Source organism: Chiloscyllium punctatum, chromosome 2 (assembly GCF_047496795.1).
Source record: "Chiloscyllium punctatum isolate Juve2018m chromosome 2, sChiPun1.3, whole genome shotgun sequence".
Lineage (NCBI taxonomy): Eukaryota > Metazoa > Chordata > Chondrichthyes > Orectolobiformes > Hemiscylliidae > Chiloscyllium > Chiloscyllium punctatum.
In genome coordinates, this window is record NC_092740.1 from 60,694,942 (window position 1) to 60,713,882 (window position 18,941).

The 18,941-nt window shown below is 38.4% G+C and overlaps 1 protein-coding gene across 5 annotated transcripts in view; it reads right to left on the reverse strand.

The window, feature by feature from the left end:
• The window catches only part of mctp1a (multiple C2 domains, transmembrane 1a), a 631,196-nt gene that overhangs the window by 382,248 nt on the left and 230,007 nt on the right, over window positions 1-18,941 (reverse strand). For all 5 annotated transcript variants that reach the window (XM_072583109.1, XM_072583115.1, XM_072583100.1 and 2 more), the window contains exon 3: window positions 17,865-17,979. In XM_072583109.1, the coding sequence (XP_072439210.1) occupies window positions 17,865-17,979 (115 nt within the window). The remainder of the gene's footprint in view (window positions 1-17,864; window positions 17,980-18,941) is intronic.

Below are 18,941 nucleotides of genomic sequence, written 5' to 3' on the forward strand. Positions count from 1 at the left end.
CACCCCCACCTTCATCGACCTATCATGTTCCCAGTTACATCCCCCCCCCCCACCCACCCTCCCAGCCCCCCAATCCCCGGCCCCAACTCTCTCCCATTTATCTCTCAGTCCCCTTGGCCCACAAGTCTCATTTCTGATGAAGGGCTTATGCCCAAAACATCGATTCTCCTGATCCTCGGATGCTGCCTGACCAGCTGTGCATTTCTTGCACCACACTCTTCGACTTTGATCCTCAGCATCTGCAGTCCTCATTTCCTCCTAGAAGAATGAGCAGGTACCACAGGAACAGCCAACAATAATATAAATGCATACCATTTGAAGACCTACATGATTTAAAGATGATGAGTGTAATATAAATACACAGACTGATGAAAAAGTAACTGAATATATACAGTGGTTGTTTTGTTAAGTAATGATAATTTTCTTTGAGATCATGCTTGTTGGGTAACTTGTCTACCTTATGAACTGCCAATGGTAGTGTCTGCAATTATGTTTTATGAAAAGTGGAATGTTTACTGGCGGGCTGTTGACTCACATGACTTGTGTCTCTGTTGGAAATACCTTTGTGTTTTTGTCTCTCAATTTGAGTACAGAAGAGAATTAGACCCAAAAGAAGTCCTGACACATGTAGAAATGTGGCATCTGCAAGGGAACTTGAAACTTCTGATGAACAGCGATGTGCTGCCCAGAGCTTTCTATGGGTGCCTCCAACTTTGCACAGAATTAAGCCTAACAACTGAGACTTGAGATCCATGCCCTAAACTTGCCCAGAAACTTACACCAGAATGCCTGCAACATGCATTGAATCACGCTGGAAAGGGATTGATAGTGTAAGCTGCATTAGAAAGGCTTTCCTTAATACTAAATACATTTAGAATCAAACTTGCAGAACACTCCCACCTATTCCCAACTACAAAGTTCCACCCTACACACTCCATCTTTAATCCCAAGACTTAATTGCCCTCTGCAGAAATATTTTTGACTGACAAGAGCTAAGTTGTCCAGACTCAAAACCTAGAAAAGCAATAGTGCTTAAAAACTTAAAAAAAGGTTTTCCTTATTTTCCTTGGCCGCATGTACATTATTATACAATGTACTTTATTAGGTATTTATGGTAGTTTTAAAATTCACTTCAACACTTTTCTATGTATGTACTTGACATTAAAGGTTATACAAAGCAACTATTGTTCTCTTAAAGATTAAAGTTAGATGAATAAATGCTTAGGTTTTTCTTTAAAAAAAGACACTTATCTCGACAGTGCCAAGCTGCTGGACCCGAATAAGAATTCATTCTATACTAACACTGAAGGAGACATGGCTTCAGCAATTCTGTGCCTCACCAGTACCTCTCATAATTCTTATTACAGTTAACTGTAGCCAAGGCAGGAAACTCCTAAGGCTGCAGTGCAAGAGATAAGGTCACAGGTTAAATACTGGTTAATGGCATATGCCTTGGCATTGCTACTGACTGGAATATTTTCAGGGTAACTGTTCAAGATTTGCAGTGAAATTCGAGCCTTCAACTTCCTCTTTCAGGGGCAAGAGTACTACCAACTCAATAAAGCTGATACTTGCAAATAAAGTCAGTCTAAAAACTTAAAATCGATATCAAAGCAAATGTACATATAAATTAACAACTGACGGAAGGGAAGTTGTTCACAAAGCAATATATAACCAAATAATAATTTTTTAAAAATTGAATTTGCCAAAGTTCTCTGCAGGCCATTCCATTTCCTGCAAGATTATATCCTTATTAATTCATACAGGAATTATTACTTTTGTGACTTAAAAAAATGTAAAATATCCTATTAAGGAGTTTTCTAGAGCTTTTAGTGCTTTAGTCACAAATCTAATCTTGCTTACCGCAGTCAGGAGGATCATTATTTGTTATAACGTATCCAGATTATAACACAGTCAGCCTAATAGATATCCAGTTGAGGGATTACCACTGAAATATAAATTGCATTTTGCACGGTAAGGCCCATTTGAGGCCCATTTCTTAGTGATTCATAGGAATACTTACAAAATAACTGTAGAGAAGCCCGTATTCCATCACCAAGTCGGCCTCTTCTTTACACATGCACAATACACACATTCTGACCAGCCAGCTAGAGCCAGTCCCTAGACTGAGGGGGCTCTCTGAGATTCCTGTTTATATCTGTCAGCTAGGGCTCCCTATTGGCCCAGTTTAACAGCCCCAATCAGGGATTTCATAATCAATGAGATCCAACTGGCCAACCTCATTCCAATTGCTACAATTTATGAAAAGTTATTTTCATCAGTGTGGATATCAAGATGTTATTGGTGAAGAAAACTATGTATGATGTTCAAGAAAACCAAACATTCAAAAACCAAATATTTCTCCATCATTTAATATCATTGCAGTATGTATTCTTAAAATATATATAGCTTAGTTTGTCAATAATGTATTCTCATTTTTAAAGTGTTGGTATTTAATTAAATGTTCCGTTGTGTCTCTAGAGCTGCAAACTCACGCTGGTCCACAAATGTTGACTATTCTCTCACATAAAGTGATTAAAAAAAAGAATTTAATATAAATGAAATATGGGTGAAAGGGGTAGCTTGACTGCCAGTGAATCTGAACGAATGAAAAAGAACAATTACCATTGTTTTACCAATGAGAGAACATATGGTGCCTGGGCAGAAGCTTAATATGCTGCCAGAAAAAAACTTTGGAGAAACATAGGGCATGAAAAATATAAATAAATATTGGAGGAATGTTCTTCAAGGTATCAGAATGTAACTTGTTGCTTATTCCAGAACCATTTCTATTGCTCATTTCAATTGTCTTTTTCTCTGATGTTTTCTAGTAAGTCTCCTATTACAGGTGCTTGGAATGCTTCACCTAGTATTCAGCAGGTTTTTTCTGCATCAGAAGGTTCAAAAAGGCTCAAATCTCTTTGAAAACTTAGACATCTGGTATGGGATGATACTTCAGGACAGTACTGAGGAGTGTTGTAAAGTTAGAGGTCCTGTTTTTCAGATGGCATGTTAAAATTATATCCCGTCTGTCTTTGAAAGTATTCTAATGCATTATTTGAAGAAGAGCCAGTGATTTTCATTACTCCCTTAACTAATGTCATAGAACAGATCCTTTATTTCACAGCTTGTGAAATTGGCTGCTCTGTTTCCCAATGTTTCAACATTGATTACAATTTATTAGTACTTTGTTGAATGTAGCAAAATGGACAATAAAAGGGAGGTTGCCCATAATATATCCTGATCTCATTCCCTTCAACTGCAGCGAGTTTCCCATTTGGAGGTGAAAAGAAACATGAATCATTTTAAAAGGGAAGTAAAATTGCGTGCTTCCTTTACAACGACAGTGCAGAAAGACTGTGCACTTTTCTGCACTCTGAAGCTTCTCTGATTCTGTGGATTGAGATTGGTTGTTGGAAATGTACATAAATATATCAAATAAATACCAAAAGAAAACCTTGGGGTGGTGGGGACATGTGTATATGGATCTGAAAGGGTTAATCTGAGGTGTGCCATAAGGACCAGTCACAATGATGATGTGATATGGTAGAACTGTATAAAATCTTGAAGGAATAGAACCTAATATCTGGTCAGCTTTAATGTCCCTGGAACAATGTGTATCATATCAATATAACCTATAACTGCAGGCCATCATGCAATAAACTATATCTTGTTCACTACAAAAGATTTCTTGGTTAGTCCAGAAAGTGGTTTTCCACCACCAGGACACTAGATTTGTGCTGTCCTGTACTTAAAGAAGATGGTGTCAGCAGCTATCACCATGAGCATCAGCTCGTACAGTGCATTGATTTTGAATCGTCATTCAACAATCTTCCATCCCCGGTTTACCTTCATATGGTCCATCTCTGGCACTCCCATTTCCTTTCCTGACTTCTCTTTCTTCATTTCTGGGCTAGGCTCTCTAGCTGTATGCATCATAAACCCACCAATCTCACCTACAAGAGGAAGCAGCAGTGAACTGGTAATGTCACTGGGTTAGGAAGACAAAGCATCACCCTAATGATCTTGGGGCAGATGGGGTAATGTGAATTCAACAGAAGTCTGGAATAAAAGCAAGCGCAATGATGACCATATAATCACTGTTAATTATGTTTCGAAGAAAACATTTGGCTCACTAACAAAAACAGAAATTGCTGGAAAAGCTCAGCAGTTCTGGCAGCATCTATCGCGAGAAATCAGAGTTAACATTTCAGGTCCAGTGACCCTTCCTCAGAACTAGTTCCCTAATGTCCTTCAAGGAAGGAAATCTGCCATCTTGACCTGGTCTGGTCAAGATGTGATTCTAGACGCAGAGTAATGTGGTTGACTCTTAACTGTCCTATGGTCAGTTAGAGATAATCTATCCAGAGATGCCCACATCCTATCTGTAAAAATGTTTTTATTCATTCATGAGGTATGGGTATCACTGGCTCAGTCAGTATCTATTGCTGAGTCATAACTTCCTGGAGAAGGTGATGGTAGCTGCAAATCTTAGCACGTCACCCATGCTGCTGTTAGGAAGAGAGTTTCATGATACTGACCCAGCAACAGTGAAGGAATGGTGATCTAATGCCAAAGCAGGATTCTACATAGCTTGATGAGGAATTTGTACGTGGTGTTGTTCCCATGAAATGAAGGAATCTCTTGTAGTTGACAATAGAAGACAAGAGGGGCGAAAACAATCAACAATCTAATATGAAACTCAGCAGTGTTTCATATTATATTAGATTCCCTACAGTGTGGAAACAGGCCCTTCGGCCCAACAAGTCTACACTGAACCTCCAAAGAGAAACCCACCCCCCCTATATTTACTCCTGACTAATACACCTAACACTACGGGCAATTTAGCATGGCCAATTCACCTGACCTGCACATCTTTGGACTGTGGGAGGAAACTGGAGCAAATCCACGCAGACACAGGGGAGAATGTGCAAACTCCACATAGACAGTTGCCTGAGGCAGGAATTGAACCTGGTCCCTGGTGCTGTGAGGCAGCAGTGCTAACCACTGAGCCACCAGGCTGCCCTTGAGCCACCATGCCGCCTACTTTGGGTCTGGAAAATACTTCATTCTCCAGCATTTAATGAACACACGTATGCATCAACTAATACAGAGAAAGAAAATAATTCAGATCTGCCATATCCAGTCATGAATGGTGTTACACAATTAAGTGATTAATTAAAGGAGGAGGCTCCAAAAATGTCCAATACTAAAGGATGGAGATGCCCAGTAGGTTGCCCAGTAAGACAAGGTTGAAGCTTTTACAAATGCCTTCAGCCAGAATTACCAGCTGAATGATTCACCTTGACCACCATCTGGGATCCTCAGTAGCAAAGAAGTCGATTTCAGCCATTTCAATTCACTCCACGGGATAACAAGAAACAAGTTTTTTTTACATAGTACTTTTTACACTATAAACATCCCAAATCTTTGTACAGAAGCATTATAAATCAAAGTGTGAAACAAAGTCATGTAAGCAAATATTGCTCAAAACTTCTGGTTTCGGCATCATGGGAGACCGGGTTTACAATTGACGTTGTGTGTTGAGTCTCGATGGAAGTTTGGACTTGTGGATCTGCACAGGAGTTGCCCAGGAAGTTGAAACTTCTGATAAGCGTGCACTCTGCTCCCTGGGAACTCAAAAGAATGTTTCCATTTCTGAGCTAGAGTACTAAATTTCAAACATGCCCTCAGTAGCTACTTAAATAATTACTCAGAACTCTAGGCAGATTAAAATTTAGGCTAATATCTGGACAACTCAACAACTGACTTAACATATGACTACCTTGTGATCCACCTACAACACCCATTGACACAAGCACCCAAGGAGTTCTCCCCAGCTTAACATGATTAAACCCTGAATTGGATCAGACTACACTATCAACCTGACTACGCACTCAATCACCTATTCACCCAGCGATTCACTCACTCAATTTATAAAGCAAAAATCAAAGAAGAAACTTTTACAGTTACTCTACAGAATACTACAGAATATAGCTAATACTATAAAACAGCTCATGTCCTGTCTTCCCTCTGCTCTACCCTGACAGAGTTCGCCATGGGATGCTGTGCTGCACATTTCTGTGACAGCCATGTCAGAAGAAATACACAAGTAATATCATGTTGGAAGATCCTTCGTGCAGAATGGAAAAGAATACAACTTTGCCATTGTTTAGGAGATTCAGGCCATTAGACGAGATGACCAAAAGCTTGGTCAAACAGGAAGATTTTAAGAAGTATCTCAAAAGGATGCACAGATTTTGGAGAAGGTTTTTAGCTCAGGTTGTGGATCAGGTTGTAAATTTGCTCACTGTGCTGGTAGATTTGTTCTCTGATAGTTCATCATCATGCTGGGTAACATCATCAGGGAGCCTCCAATGAAGCGCTGGTGTTCTGTCTTGGTCTGTTGTGGTGGGTGATATCATTTCTGTTCCATTTTCTGAGAGGTTGGTAGATGGGGTCCAAATTGATATGTTTGTTGACGGAGTTCTGGTTTGAATGCCAGGCCTCTAGGAATTCCCGTGCGTGCCTTTGTTTAGCCTGTCCCAAGATGGATGCATTGTCTGGGTTAAACTGGTGTCCCTCTTCATCTATGTGTAGGGATACTAGTGATAAACTGGTCACGTCTTTTGGTGGCTAACTGGTGGCCCTGTATCCTGGTGGCTAGTTTCCTGCCCGTCTGTCCAATGTAATGTTTGTTGCAGTCCTTGCAGAGTATTTTGTATATAATGTTCATTCTTCTGGTTGTTGGTAGGGGGTCCTTTAAATTCATCAGGAGCTGTTTCATTGTGGTGGTAGTTTTGTGGGCTACCATGATGCCTTGGGGCCAAAGTAGTCTGGCCATCATCTCCGAGATGTCTTTAATGTATGGCAGGGTGACTAGGGCCTCTGGGTCTGTTGTGACTTCTTGTTTAGGTCTTTTGAGTAGGAATCAGCCAACTGCGCTTGCAAATGTGAGGTGCTGCATTTTAGGGAAGCAAATCTTAGCAGGTCTTCCGCACTTAATGGTAAGGTCCTAGGGAGTGTTGCTGAACAAAGAGACCTTGGAGTGCAGGTTCATAGATGGCTCCTTGAAAGTGATGTCGCAGAGACAGGATAGTGAAGAAAGCGTTTGGTATGCTTGCTATTATTGGTCAGAGTATTGAGTACAGGAGTTGGGAGGTCATGTTGTGATTGTACAGGACATTGGTGAGGCCACTGTTGGAATATTGCATGCAATTGTGGTCTCCTTCCTATCAGAAAGATGTTGTGAAATTTGAAAGGGTTCAGAAAAGATTTACAAGGATGTTGCCAGGGTTGAGGATTTGAGCTACAGGGAGAAGCTGAACAGGCTGGGGCTGTTTTCCTTGGAGTGTCAGAGGCTGAGGGATATGCACAGAGAAAGTCTTTTCCCTGGGGTGGGGGAGTCCAGAACTGGAGGGCATAGGTTTAGGGTGAGAGAGGAATCATATAAAAAGAGACCTAAGGGGCAACTTTTTCACGCAGAGGGTGGCACCTGCATGGAATGAGCTGCCAGAGGAAGTGGTGGAGGCTAATACAATTGCAACATTTAAAAGGCACCTAGATGGGTATATGAATAGGAAGGATTTGGAGAGATATGGGCTGGGTGTTAGCAGGTGGGACTAGATTGGGTTGGGATATCGGGTAGGCATGGACGGGTTGGACCGAAGGGTCTACTTCCATGCTGTACATCTCTATGACCCTATGACTCTCAGAAGAAGAACTGGAAGTGATATCACCCACAGACCGCAACAGACCAAAACAGATAAATAGCAAGCAGGACAGACACCAGCGCTTCATCGGAGGCTCCCTGATGATGTTACCCAGCATGGTGATGAACCATCAGAGAACAAATTTACCAGTTCAGCGAGTAAACATACAACCACAACAGGATGCACAGAGACACAGAGCTATAAGGAGTATAATTCCAGAACTTGGGGCTGAGGCAACTGGAAGCAAGGCCACAATGGTGAAATAAATTTATTTCATAAAGTATAAGAGGTCAACGTTAAAGAAGCACAGCAATTTCAGAGGATTGTGGGGTCCAAAACCCACGATTACAGTCTAAGGATAAGGGGTCACTCTTTCAAGATGCACAGCTTTGAACAGTCCAGATAGCTTTAGACACCACTGGCCATTCATTATATTGACCAACTGCTGACATGTTCAGCTAATCAACAGTATGGTTAGCACTAGGTGAACACTAAAATTGTTAAATGAGTAGGCAGCAAGGTCAATAGGCACAGGTTAATTGTATGACATGACCCCCAAGTACCACCTACACTTTATTTGTCAAATTTAGCCCCTTGGAGGTCTCCTGGTATGGATAGAATCATGCCATAGTAACAGTCATTGCTTCTGGGAATAAAGAAAGATACTGTGGAAAATTTGTGTTAGATTTTGAAAGTTGATTACTAGTGATTGAGTAATCTCTCTTTTACATTTAACTACATCTTATTACGATTGTACCCACTGAAGTGTGAAAAGTACTGTTATTAATGCTATTAATAAATACATCTCAGTGTAACAGATCTGATGAAGCTTCTTCTAATGCAATTGTAAATCACTTCTGTCAGATACAGGCCAGTGATCTAACATTTTCTTATGAAATAAATAATTTCAGAAACCTTATTTTTGCTTTTAGATGTTATTTCTGTTCAAATTCAACATTACAAGCAGCAGTTGAGGAACAGGAGCTCTCCATTCATTATTGTATTAGAATTGCAATTAAACATGTGGTTAATTAAAATAATAAACAGGTCACACACCAAAACAGTTTGTCTGCCGGCTGCATTGTTAATGATAATTTGCCTCTATTACCTGTCATTTGAAGAAACATTGACAGAGTAAAAAGGCAGATGGCAAAGCTTTTCTTAACTTGTGAAGAAAACGTGATTTTTTTTGCACAAGTTAATGATACCTTCAATATTATTTGTGTGATTGCTCTGTTGTCATCACCACCCTTCCATCTATACAAGATGATGGATATGCAGCAAGTCAAATACACTGGATATGACATAGCTTGAAAAAATGCACTTTTTTGGAAGACTGAAAAGACCAATCTATGAGAAACAGCTTCAGCTACAAGGCTTACATATGAAGTGATAATCAGATGGTAATGTGGATTGTTGTTTTCAGCATTCATGCCTGTCCTCAAGCCACCGTAGCTACCAGTTGTCACGATAGTGAATGCTTAGCCAAAGATGAGGTCCAACTTCCATCCTACAAATGTGCCTGAGCCAGTGAAATTACCTCTGCTTAATGAATGCCATCATGGTCAGGGCATTTGACTTTGAGAAATTTGCCACATTCGTGTTTTTGTTCTTGCATGAGATTCCCAGAATGTGGCACATAAAAAAATTGCTGATCTTCCTTTCCTGATTGCTGCCGATTGTCTGTCAACAACAAGATGCTAAGAACAAAGCCCTCAGAACCTAACAGACTGGTCCTAAGAATCGTTTTAATGGCTTTCCATAAATGTTTCATTTGTCAGCCAAAGGTGGTTGCGTCATCCATATGCAAGCATTAAGTTCTGCATCAAGACACGGACTATCTGTCACTGTGGATTCAAGGCAGTAGAATTTGCTCACCACTTCCAGTTTGGTGCTACTTGGTGTGATCAAGGGCAAGAAAGTGACACTTGTCCCATAAGCAGTTTTTTTTTAACCCTTACAGTAACAGAAAACAAGTTGCACTCTAGAAAGATCTGTGGGTAAATAAAGCTAACAAGAAACTTCAACTATATTTTCCTTGAAGTTGTTTCAATTCAACAACTTGCCAAAACGCTTGCAGCATATAAAGTGTTATGAAATGTGTATGGTTTATATCCATTAATATAATGTATTTTCAAGTTGAGATTTTGAACTAGTGACATGTGACTTAGTTTTAGATTTATTTAAGATTGTCACTTGTACAGTGAAATGTGGATAACATTGCCATGTTCTGACATCATCTTGGATTAGAGAATAAAGTATTGTTTAAATTGCATAAATGGTAAAGTACTGATTAAATTAATATTTAAATTGATATGACAAAAACTGAAACAACTTCAAAAGTTCATCTTTCCCTTTCTGTTAACTTCTCCCTATCTGCTCCTCCTTTCGCTGCCATCTCTGAGTTAGAGATGGTTATGTTGCCTGGGTCTCACAGCTCTTCTGATGCTGGACATTGACTGATGGGCCCTGGCACCAAGTCAATCAATGGGGTCCTGGCTCATCTTCTGATGCCACCACCTGAGATGGAGCAGGTATGGAGGTAAGTGTGACCCCAGCGTCTCACAGGAGGACATGAGGAGGAGGCTCAAGAGCAGCCAAGACATAAAATAACAAGTTACCGAACTGGAGAGTCAACGATGAAGCCGTGTGAATGAGAAAGAACTTGTTGCATGAGCCATGAGCTGCTGCATACCACGCTCATGAACCAATCACTGCCAACCTCACTGCCATCTTGAAATATTTCAACAGGATGTTGAGAACAAAGGCCTCAGAAACTGACAGCCTGGTCCTAAAATAGAACAGGCTAAAATAGAACAGGTAAGAAAAACCCATGGAATAAGAAGCTTTTGGGATCATTTTACAGAAGATGCAGCTGGGGCTGGATGCATAAAAAGCTCTGTTAAAGAAAGGAGTTAGTTCCCAACAGTTAGGAAATAGATTATCTCAGTGTTTAGTTTAAAAATACTAGCCAAAGGTGGTCGCTGAAAATCGGAAGGAGGTTTATTTAAAGCTAGAAAGTTTAAGCACTGTTACGAAAATAATTAAGGAAAAGAAATGTATTAAGTCCTCAAGATTGAATTGGAAGAAATAGTTATATATAATTATAGATGTGATCGAGAAAGGAACACACTCTCTCTGGTAACTGAGCACAGTAAAGTGATGGTGTTGGAAAAGATAGAATCTTGTCCTGTTGTGTGTTTCAAAATCTTTCAAATTCTTTTATATATAAATAACTTGGTCTGTTCTATTTTATCTTCACTTCTTTTACCACCTGACCATAAGATGTAGGAGCAGGAGTTGGCAATTTAGCCCATTGAGTCTGCTATATCATTCATAATAACCCAGGCTCGACAGCCTTATGCAGATTCAACACCTTCTGACAGAAAAATGTTCTTCTTTTGGCTGTCTTAATTGGGTGACTCCTTATTTCCTCCAGACTTAGGCTCTCCCACAACATGAAACAACCTCTACACTTCTATCCTGAGAATCTTACATATTTCAAAAAGATCTCCTCTCATTCTTCTGAATTCCAATGGGTACCAACCCAACCTACTCAACTTTTCCTCATAAGAAAATCCCTACATACCCAGAATCAACTTCATGGGCCTTCTCTACACTGCCTCCAAAATCAGTAAATCTTAGATAAAGCTGTCCACAGTATTCCAGCTGTGATCTGACCTGCACCTTGTATAGTTTTATTAAGACATCCATATTTTTATGCTCAATTCCCTTTGTAGTAAAGTTTACCATTCCACTTACTTTCTCTCTAACCTTCCTCACTTAAAAAAAATTCAGCTTTACTACTTTTCCTGCCAAAGTACATGCCCTCACATTTTCCCACATTATATTCTATCTTTTTCTTTGATTGGTTGACAAATTTCTATTTTGTTTTTCAAACCAGATCAGCGTGCTTATGTTTTTGTGAATGAAATATACTTTAAAAAAGAGATCTGTCAAGTCAGATTTCAATCTAACATCAGCTGAGACCAGAACAGAGGTTTATCTGAAGATTTTCTGAAAAATGAACTAATCATTAAATGTTAGAAGAGGCAAAATAGAGTATGAATTTACAGGGAAAAAAACATTCAAGTCATAGATGCATGAGGACATCAGTGATTTGGCAAAAAGTAATTAGCACAGTATAATTATTTTAGTAAGGCACATGATCTTCCAAACTTAACCTCATCCTAAATAGCCCAGCGCAAATCATTTGGTTTAGTGCTTATTGCTAATCTATAAAGTTGAGAATATGATATCATTTCTCAGTAACAATTAGTATGATTTGTCTGCAAGAAATTATGCATTCAGCATTTTATTATGATCAACTTCATATTTCCGTAGTAAACATGCATGTGCTTATAAAACTACAAAATTAGTTATTAATGTTACTGTACTATATTTAAAATAGCTGAAGTTTATAGTATTTCCCGTTAATTATGCCATCTATCTAAGAAAATAGTTTAAACCTATACATGTCCTCTGTCAATTATACTTCTCTCTCATGACAGAATCTTAGACTTTACCAAGTCTCATGGAGTAGATATGTCAATCACTAGCTATTGAACAGAATTTTAACAGTCAGTTGCACAAAGTATTCTTTTATCTGAAAGATTGAAGTTGTCATCATGAGAGTATAAATTATTAACGGAACAATAGTAGATTAGTGTTTATCCTAGTTTGACATTTTGCTCATTACCATGTTGGAATGGAATTAATACATTCATTTTTACTTCCATTGTATATTTGACTTGAAATTCAACAACCCAGGTCTTACAGTTCTTCAAACTATTGAGAGAACTAACTTGGGTTTGAATGACAGAATGAAGGGAAGTTCCAAAATAAGAACATCTGTAACTGGCACGGAGGAAGACTAGATGATGGTTTGGCAAGCCTGCCCCAAACTGACTATGGCAGCTGAATCCATGATTAAACACTTCCTCTCTTGCGTTCACCACACTATCCCCATCCACTCCACAATCCATGTCAACTCCTAAAAGAGGCAGATAGAATATTTCCAAAACACAAACAATGGGTAGATATTAACCTTTACTGCAAAGGTGGAAACCACTTGGGGGGAATAACATCGCACAGTTTTATGATCCTCAAGAAAGAGAGATTGGACCATATAAAGAGAGTGCTCCAGGGCAATAACAGTATTATTAAACATTGCTACATTCATTATTTTAAGAATTTAGCAAGAAGTATGTTAATTCATTCATGGCAAAAACAAACAATGATATTTTTCTCCTGTTTCTTCCTCTGATATTTTCAACATCATCATCTTGGTCTAGTGGAATAATTCTCCTTATCATCAATGTGAATTATCCCTATGTAATAAGTATTTATTGTATTGTAAAACCTAACTAGAATGATTAAATTCAGCAAATAAAGAAATATGATATGAGTTGGTGGAGATATGTGAAAAAGAGTTCAAACAATTTTTTACTTTGATAACATTGGCATCATGATTGATGAATGTAAAAGTGGGCAGTGTAACAAACTGTTCCTATTTTTAAGAGTTGATCAATATGCAAATTATGTTATGAAGCAGATTTCACTGTCTACAAACAGAGTAATTGATAACACTATTACTTAGAGACCTGACAACAAAATTAATATCTATTGAAACAACATTACCCTAAAAAAACTCAAAATAAGTTAACTGAGATAATTAATGAGCCAACTATATCAAGGATGATTAATTAGCTCATTTTCACTTCAAGTTACCTGAGGTACTCAATATTGAAATTGGTTTATATTAATGACAGTTTCAATATTGGAATTTTTACCCAATGCCAAACAGTTCAAATTTGAAGCCTGGTTTTCATCCTTGTCTTCACTTTAACTAGGCAAAGACATTAAACAGATGTATCATTTGTTTTTTAAAATATACATCCCCTGACTTAACTAGGTGCTTAAAATGTAATAAAAGACTTATATCCAATATATCACATAAGAGGATGACAATTAGACACGACAACTGAAAAAAAAAATTTGCCTCATTGGCCCAGAATTCAGTTCTTTTTGTTAGAATCTTTTTCCTCACCCTTCAGCTCAAATCATCTTTGTGCCACAAATTAGGGAAGATGGTGGAGTAGTGATAATGTCACTAGATCAGTATTCTGGAGACCCAAGCTAATACTCAGACGATATGAGTACAAATCCTGCCATGCTGGAATTTAAATTTCGTTATTACAATTGATCTGAGTAATGATAACTATCATTGGTTGCCAGAATAAAATGCATTTGGTTCACTTATGCCCTTAAGAGAAGGATACCTGCTGTTTTTACCTAGTTATACTGACATGTGACTCCAGTATTATAATATCCTTGACTCTTAACTGCCCTCTGAATAGCACACAAAGCCACTCAGTTCATTCTGAGCAATATCCAGATCCCATGAAAGAAGAAAAAAATTGCTGTGTACAAGCAACTAATGGGCAATTGGGCACCAAATAAAGTATCTGCAGTTTGTACCTCCTTACCTCTGAGATATAAGGGGAGGCAAAGATGAAAAAGGAAACAATGAAATCCAGGTACATTAGGTGCAGAAAGAAAATTAAATGGAGGGGAAGAAAAATGACATGAACACAGAGAAGACAAAGTCACAGGAAGGTAAGTTGAAAAAATATCAAAATTTTAAAATCCTCTAAGAACAATATACTACCATTTTCAGGAATAAGACTCCACAGTTTTAATAGTTCCTTTTTGGACTTCAGTGATTGTGTGGCAATATAGGTGAATAACTAAAGTATCATTATTAAAAGGGTCCAAACATCGCCGGTCATAAGCAAACCCTCTATAGTATGTTTAGTTTGCTTTAAATGTATAATGCAGCAATTTTATTTGAAATTCATGGGAAGGCTGATGGTGAGCTTCTATTTATATAAGGTTAATGGCATATTGGTGTTAAAAGTTCAGTACATTGTTGCATTTCACAACTTAAGTTAAGTCTCTTCTTTGCTGTAATTTGTTGAGTTATGTGTATTGAATTTATTTAATATTGTCTCCCTCTCTGAGTTTTGCTGACTGAAATGAATCACTTCACAAGTCTCTGCATTAAATTGCATCTGCTATTTGCCCTCCCATGCCATCAGCCTATCTCTGTCCTTTTGAAGTTCTGTACTGTCCTATTCATTGTTAACATGCTTGCTTTTTATTTTACCATTTGCACAGTTTGAAATTATGCCCTATATACAAAAGTCATTATCATATATTCAGTCAACATTACATAATACCAGGTTATAATCCAACTGGTTAATTTGAAACCTGTTGGACTATAGCTCGATACCATGTGATTTTTGACTTTGTCCACCCGTCAAAAGCCGGCACCTCCCTATCATTAATATGTATAAGGAAGAGAAGGGGTCTAAACACTAACTTCCAGTGAAGTCAACCATGAACATTTCTTCAATCTGAAAAGAATTCATTCAATATTACTATTTGCTTCCTCAGCCAATTTTATAGTTGTGTTACTACTGTTCCATTTAGGGATCGGTTTTGCTTGGTTGCCTTTCAGAGCAGAGTGATGACAACAGCGCGGGTTCAATTCCCATCACCGGTTTGAGGTTATCACGAAGGACTTCTCAGCCTCACCCTTGCCTGAGGTTTGGTAGCCCTCAGGTTAACTCAGCAGCAATCACTTCTCTCTCTAATGAGTGAGTAGTCCCTATGGTCTGGTATGGACACAACTGTTCCTTTTATTCTGTAACTCCTAATGTTACTCACAAATCAATTATGACACCTTAACAAGTGAATATTGGAAATATATGTAGACCATATGGACAATATTGCCTTTATCAATCCTCTCTGTTATTTCATGAAAAAACACATACAAGTAACAGGAACACAATTTTCCCTTAGAAATTCTGCTTACTTTCCTTAATTACCCACATTTGCCCAAGTAATGATTAACTTTGTCCCAACATAATTTATTTATTAACGTTAAACTGAATGGCCTGTAGTTGCCAGGCTTCCCTTCACAACACTTAGTGAGAAAGGGCATAACATTGCAATTCACCAGTCCTCTGGCAACAACTTCAAATTCAAGAAAGATTGGGAAATCACGCTCAGTGTCTCTGCAATTTCCATGCTCACTTCTCTTAGTATCCTTGGTTACATCTCATATGGTCCTCGTGATTTAACAACTTTTGGGTCCACACAGCCAAATGCTTCTACATGACCTCGGCTAGCTGCCTCAGGAAAGGGGGATGGGACGCTGAGATTGAAAGATTTGGGGGTAAAGTCCACCGGAGTGTGGCAACGCCACATGAAGGGCACCTTTGGGTGCAGTGTGCCTGAAAAGGAAAGACCACACTCATCCGGCAACGAGACTGCTGTTTGTAAAATACCAGTGGTGGTGGGAAGAGATTGGTGACTTAAAAGCCTCAAATGAATTAAAGGTGGATGAGGCAGCCAATGTCTTCCCTCACTGCTGATAGAATAACAACTCTAGATTGTAAGTGATGTGCACCATCTTGGCACATGTTTGCCATCCTACTCCCAGGAAACAATAAAATTCCATTCACTATGAAAAAAGGACACTTTGTTTTGACATCAGTAACTGGATGAAATCAGTTGGTGTTCTAGATTGATGGCAGGGTTGAATAACTATGTGCTACAAGGAACCAGATGGTGCAGTTTGAAACATATTTGGGACTAAATGTAAAATTCCAACATTAAGTAAAAATGTGGCTATTGTTATTCCATAAGATTGACCTACCTTCCATAAACAAAGTTAAAAATCACACAACACCAGGTTATAGTCCATCAGGTTTATTTGGAAGCACTAGCTTTCAGAGTACTGCTCCTTTATCATTCAGAATTTATGGTCCTGCTCCACAACCACCTGATGAAGGAGCAGTGCTCCAAAAGCTAGTGCTTCCAAATAAACCTATTGGACTATAACTTGGGGTTGTGTGATTTTTAACTTTGTCCACTCCAGTCCAACACAGATTCCTCTACATCATGGCTTCCATAAACAGAAATGAGATCATAGAAGAGTAAAGTCAAAGTTATTTAAATAATCCTCAAATAGGAAAAGGTTCTAATTATTATCTTTATTGACACTGTCATGATAATCTTCTGAGTCATATTTTAATGGTCACTGCAAGTAGTGAGTGCAATCAGGTTGAAACCTTTGGCAGATATTTTTAAAGAAGTGGAATTAGATAATATGGCATCAACTCAATAGCGCAATACCAAGTTTGAGGTAATGTGATTAGACTTTTATAACTTTTAGATGGAGGGGATTAGTAACTTATTGAAATCCAAGAGGAATGCTGATATTCAGAATACCCAGCCTTCTTATTCTTCCGTCATCAAACCGATAACTGCTTTGGTTGACGTCTAGGGTTACTCAAGAGAGTCGAGTTAATAAGCAGAGAATTGCACAACATTCAAAAGTCGTAGCATAATTTCCAAAAAGATAACTTAAAACCTACATGGGATATTGATCCTGCAACAGTGAAATAAATACAGGATAGTTAGGTTTTAAGCAATGCCTTGGCAGAATGAGAGGTATTAACACCCTGATACCCTCCTTCGCAGATTCCTTGTTTTGCACTGCACTTGAGTAATATTTAACGTACAGATAGTGAGGCAAGCAATCTAACCTTCTTTGTTTAGTTGCTGTATTCAAGAATTTTGATACATTCAATTGTAGCTGCAATTCAATTTTTTTCTCAAAGATAAATCTGGAAGAATTTACTTCCTTTTGAGCATTCTTTGAAACTATTTTTTGAAACATTCCAGTAAAAACCTTTTATAAATCAAAAATGATTCCCCCAAGTTCTTTTTGAATAAACAAACTGTTGTATTATAAAAAAAATGAACATCCTATCACGAATAAATGCTGCAGTTCTAACTGTAATATTGACAATATTGCAAACAGTAGGATTTACACAAAGACTTCAACATACAGAAATGTGAGACTTTACACCAACAGTATCAGTCACGAACCTAAAAATAATATTATGTCAATTTTGAACTCTCTCAGAAACATCACTTATGTTGAATTGTGGCTATTGCACATCATTAAATATTTGCTGGTAGTCACAGCAGAATTTTAATCAAATGTTGTATTAGCTTTATATTCTGCAGTAGATTAATATTTTAGAGCAACTAGTAGATTATATTAATATTTCTTACCTCCACGATCACGTATTGCTAGATTGTGGCCGCTCTTCAGCAGAATATTCAGCTGGTACATTCCTCTGTCTGCTGAAGGGAGATCTATATTACTTGATCTAAGTACTTGATTCCCCTGTGCAAAGAAAATGTGAAAGGAGTCAGTTGGAAGCCTACTATTGAGACCTTGACAGAAAACATATTACTTTGAAGCCAGAGATATTTTTGTGCATTCATCTTTTCACATTTTTTCCTTTTACCAGTGACCCCACAGTATGCACCTTTCCACGGTAGTGCAGAACTAAAGCTGAGTATGCAGAGGTGAGCGTGAGTAATTCAGTTGTGCTTTCTGTCCAGGCTGCCCTCCCACACAGAAAACCAATAGTCTCTGCCTGGTGCTCTGATGCAATGGTGCATCTGAAATGATGATTCAACATATGAAGAGAATCTTAAGCACTGTAAATGGATCTTGTAAGACATTAAAAACAAATATGCTGGCTTTTTTAATACGGAAGTAGAAGACAATCTTCAGTGTAAGGCTTTGCATCCACCTGTTATTATTATTACTATATTGCATTCAAAATTGAAGAACAAACATATAAACTGAATTAGCAGAAGGAATAGGCTGTTTGTCCCTCTTTGTTATTCAGTATCTCATTGCAACTTATCAGACTGTGACCTTAATTACACATTCCCACCTCACCCCAATAACTTGTGACTCCCTTGTCAATGAAGAACCAATCTACCCGTGCCTTTAGAATATTCAATGACCCAGACCCACTCTGGGGAGTAGAGTTCCCAAGACACAAGGCCACTTGAGGAAAAAAGTCTTCAGCTCAGTTTTCAATGGGAGACCCCTTATTATTAAATTGTATCTGCTAGTTCCAGTCTGTCTAATACTCTAAGACTAAAATCAGGAGTGGAATGGAATACTCCGCACTTGCCTGAATGACTGCAGATCCAACAACACTAAGACACTTGGTATCATCCCAGGATAAAGCAGCCCACATCCAAATTCAGTCCCTGCATCACCCATGCTCAATAGCAGCAGTGTGTATCATTTGCAACATACACTTTAGATATGCCTTGAGGCTCTGA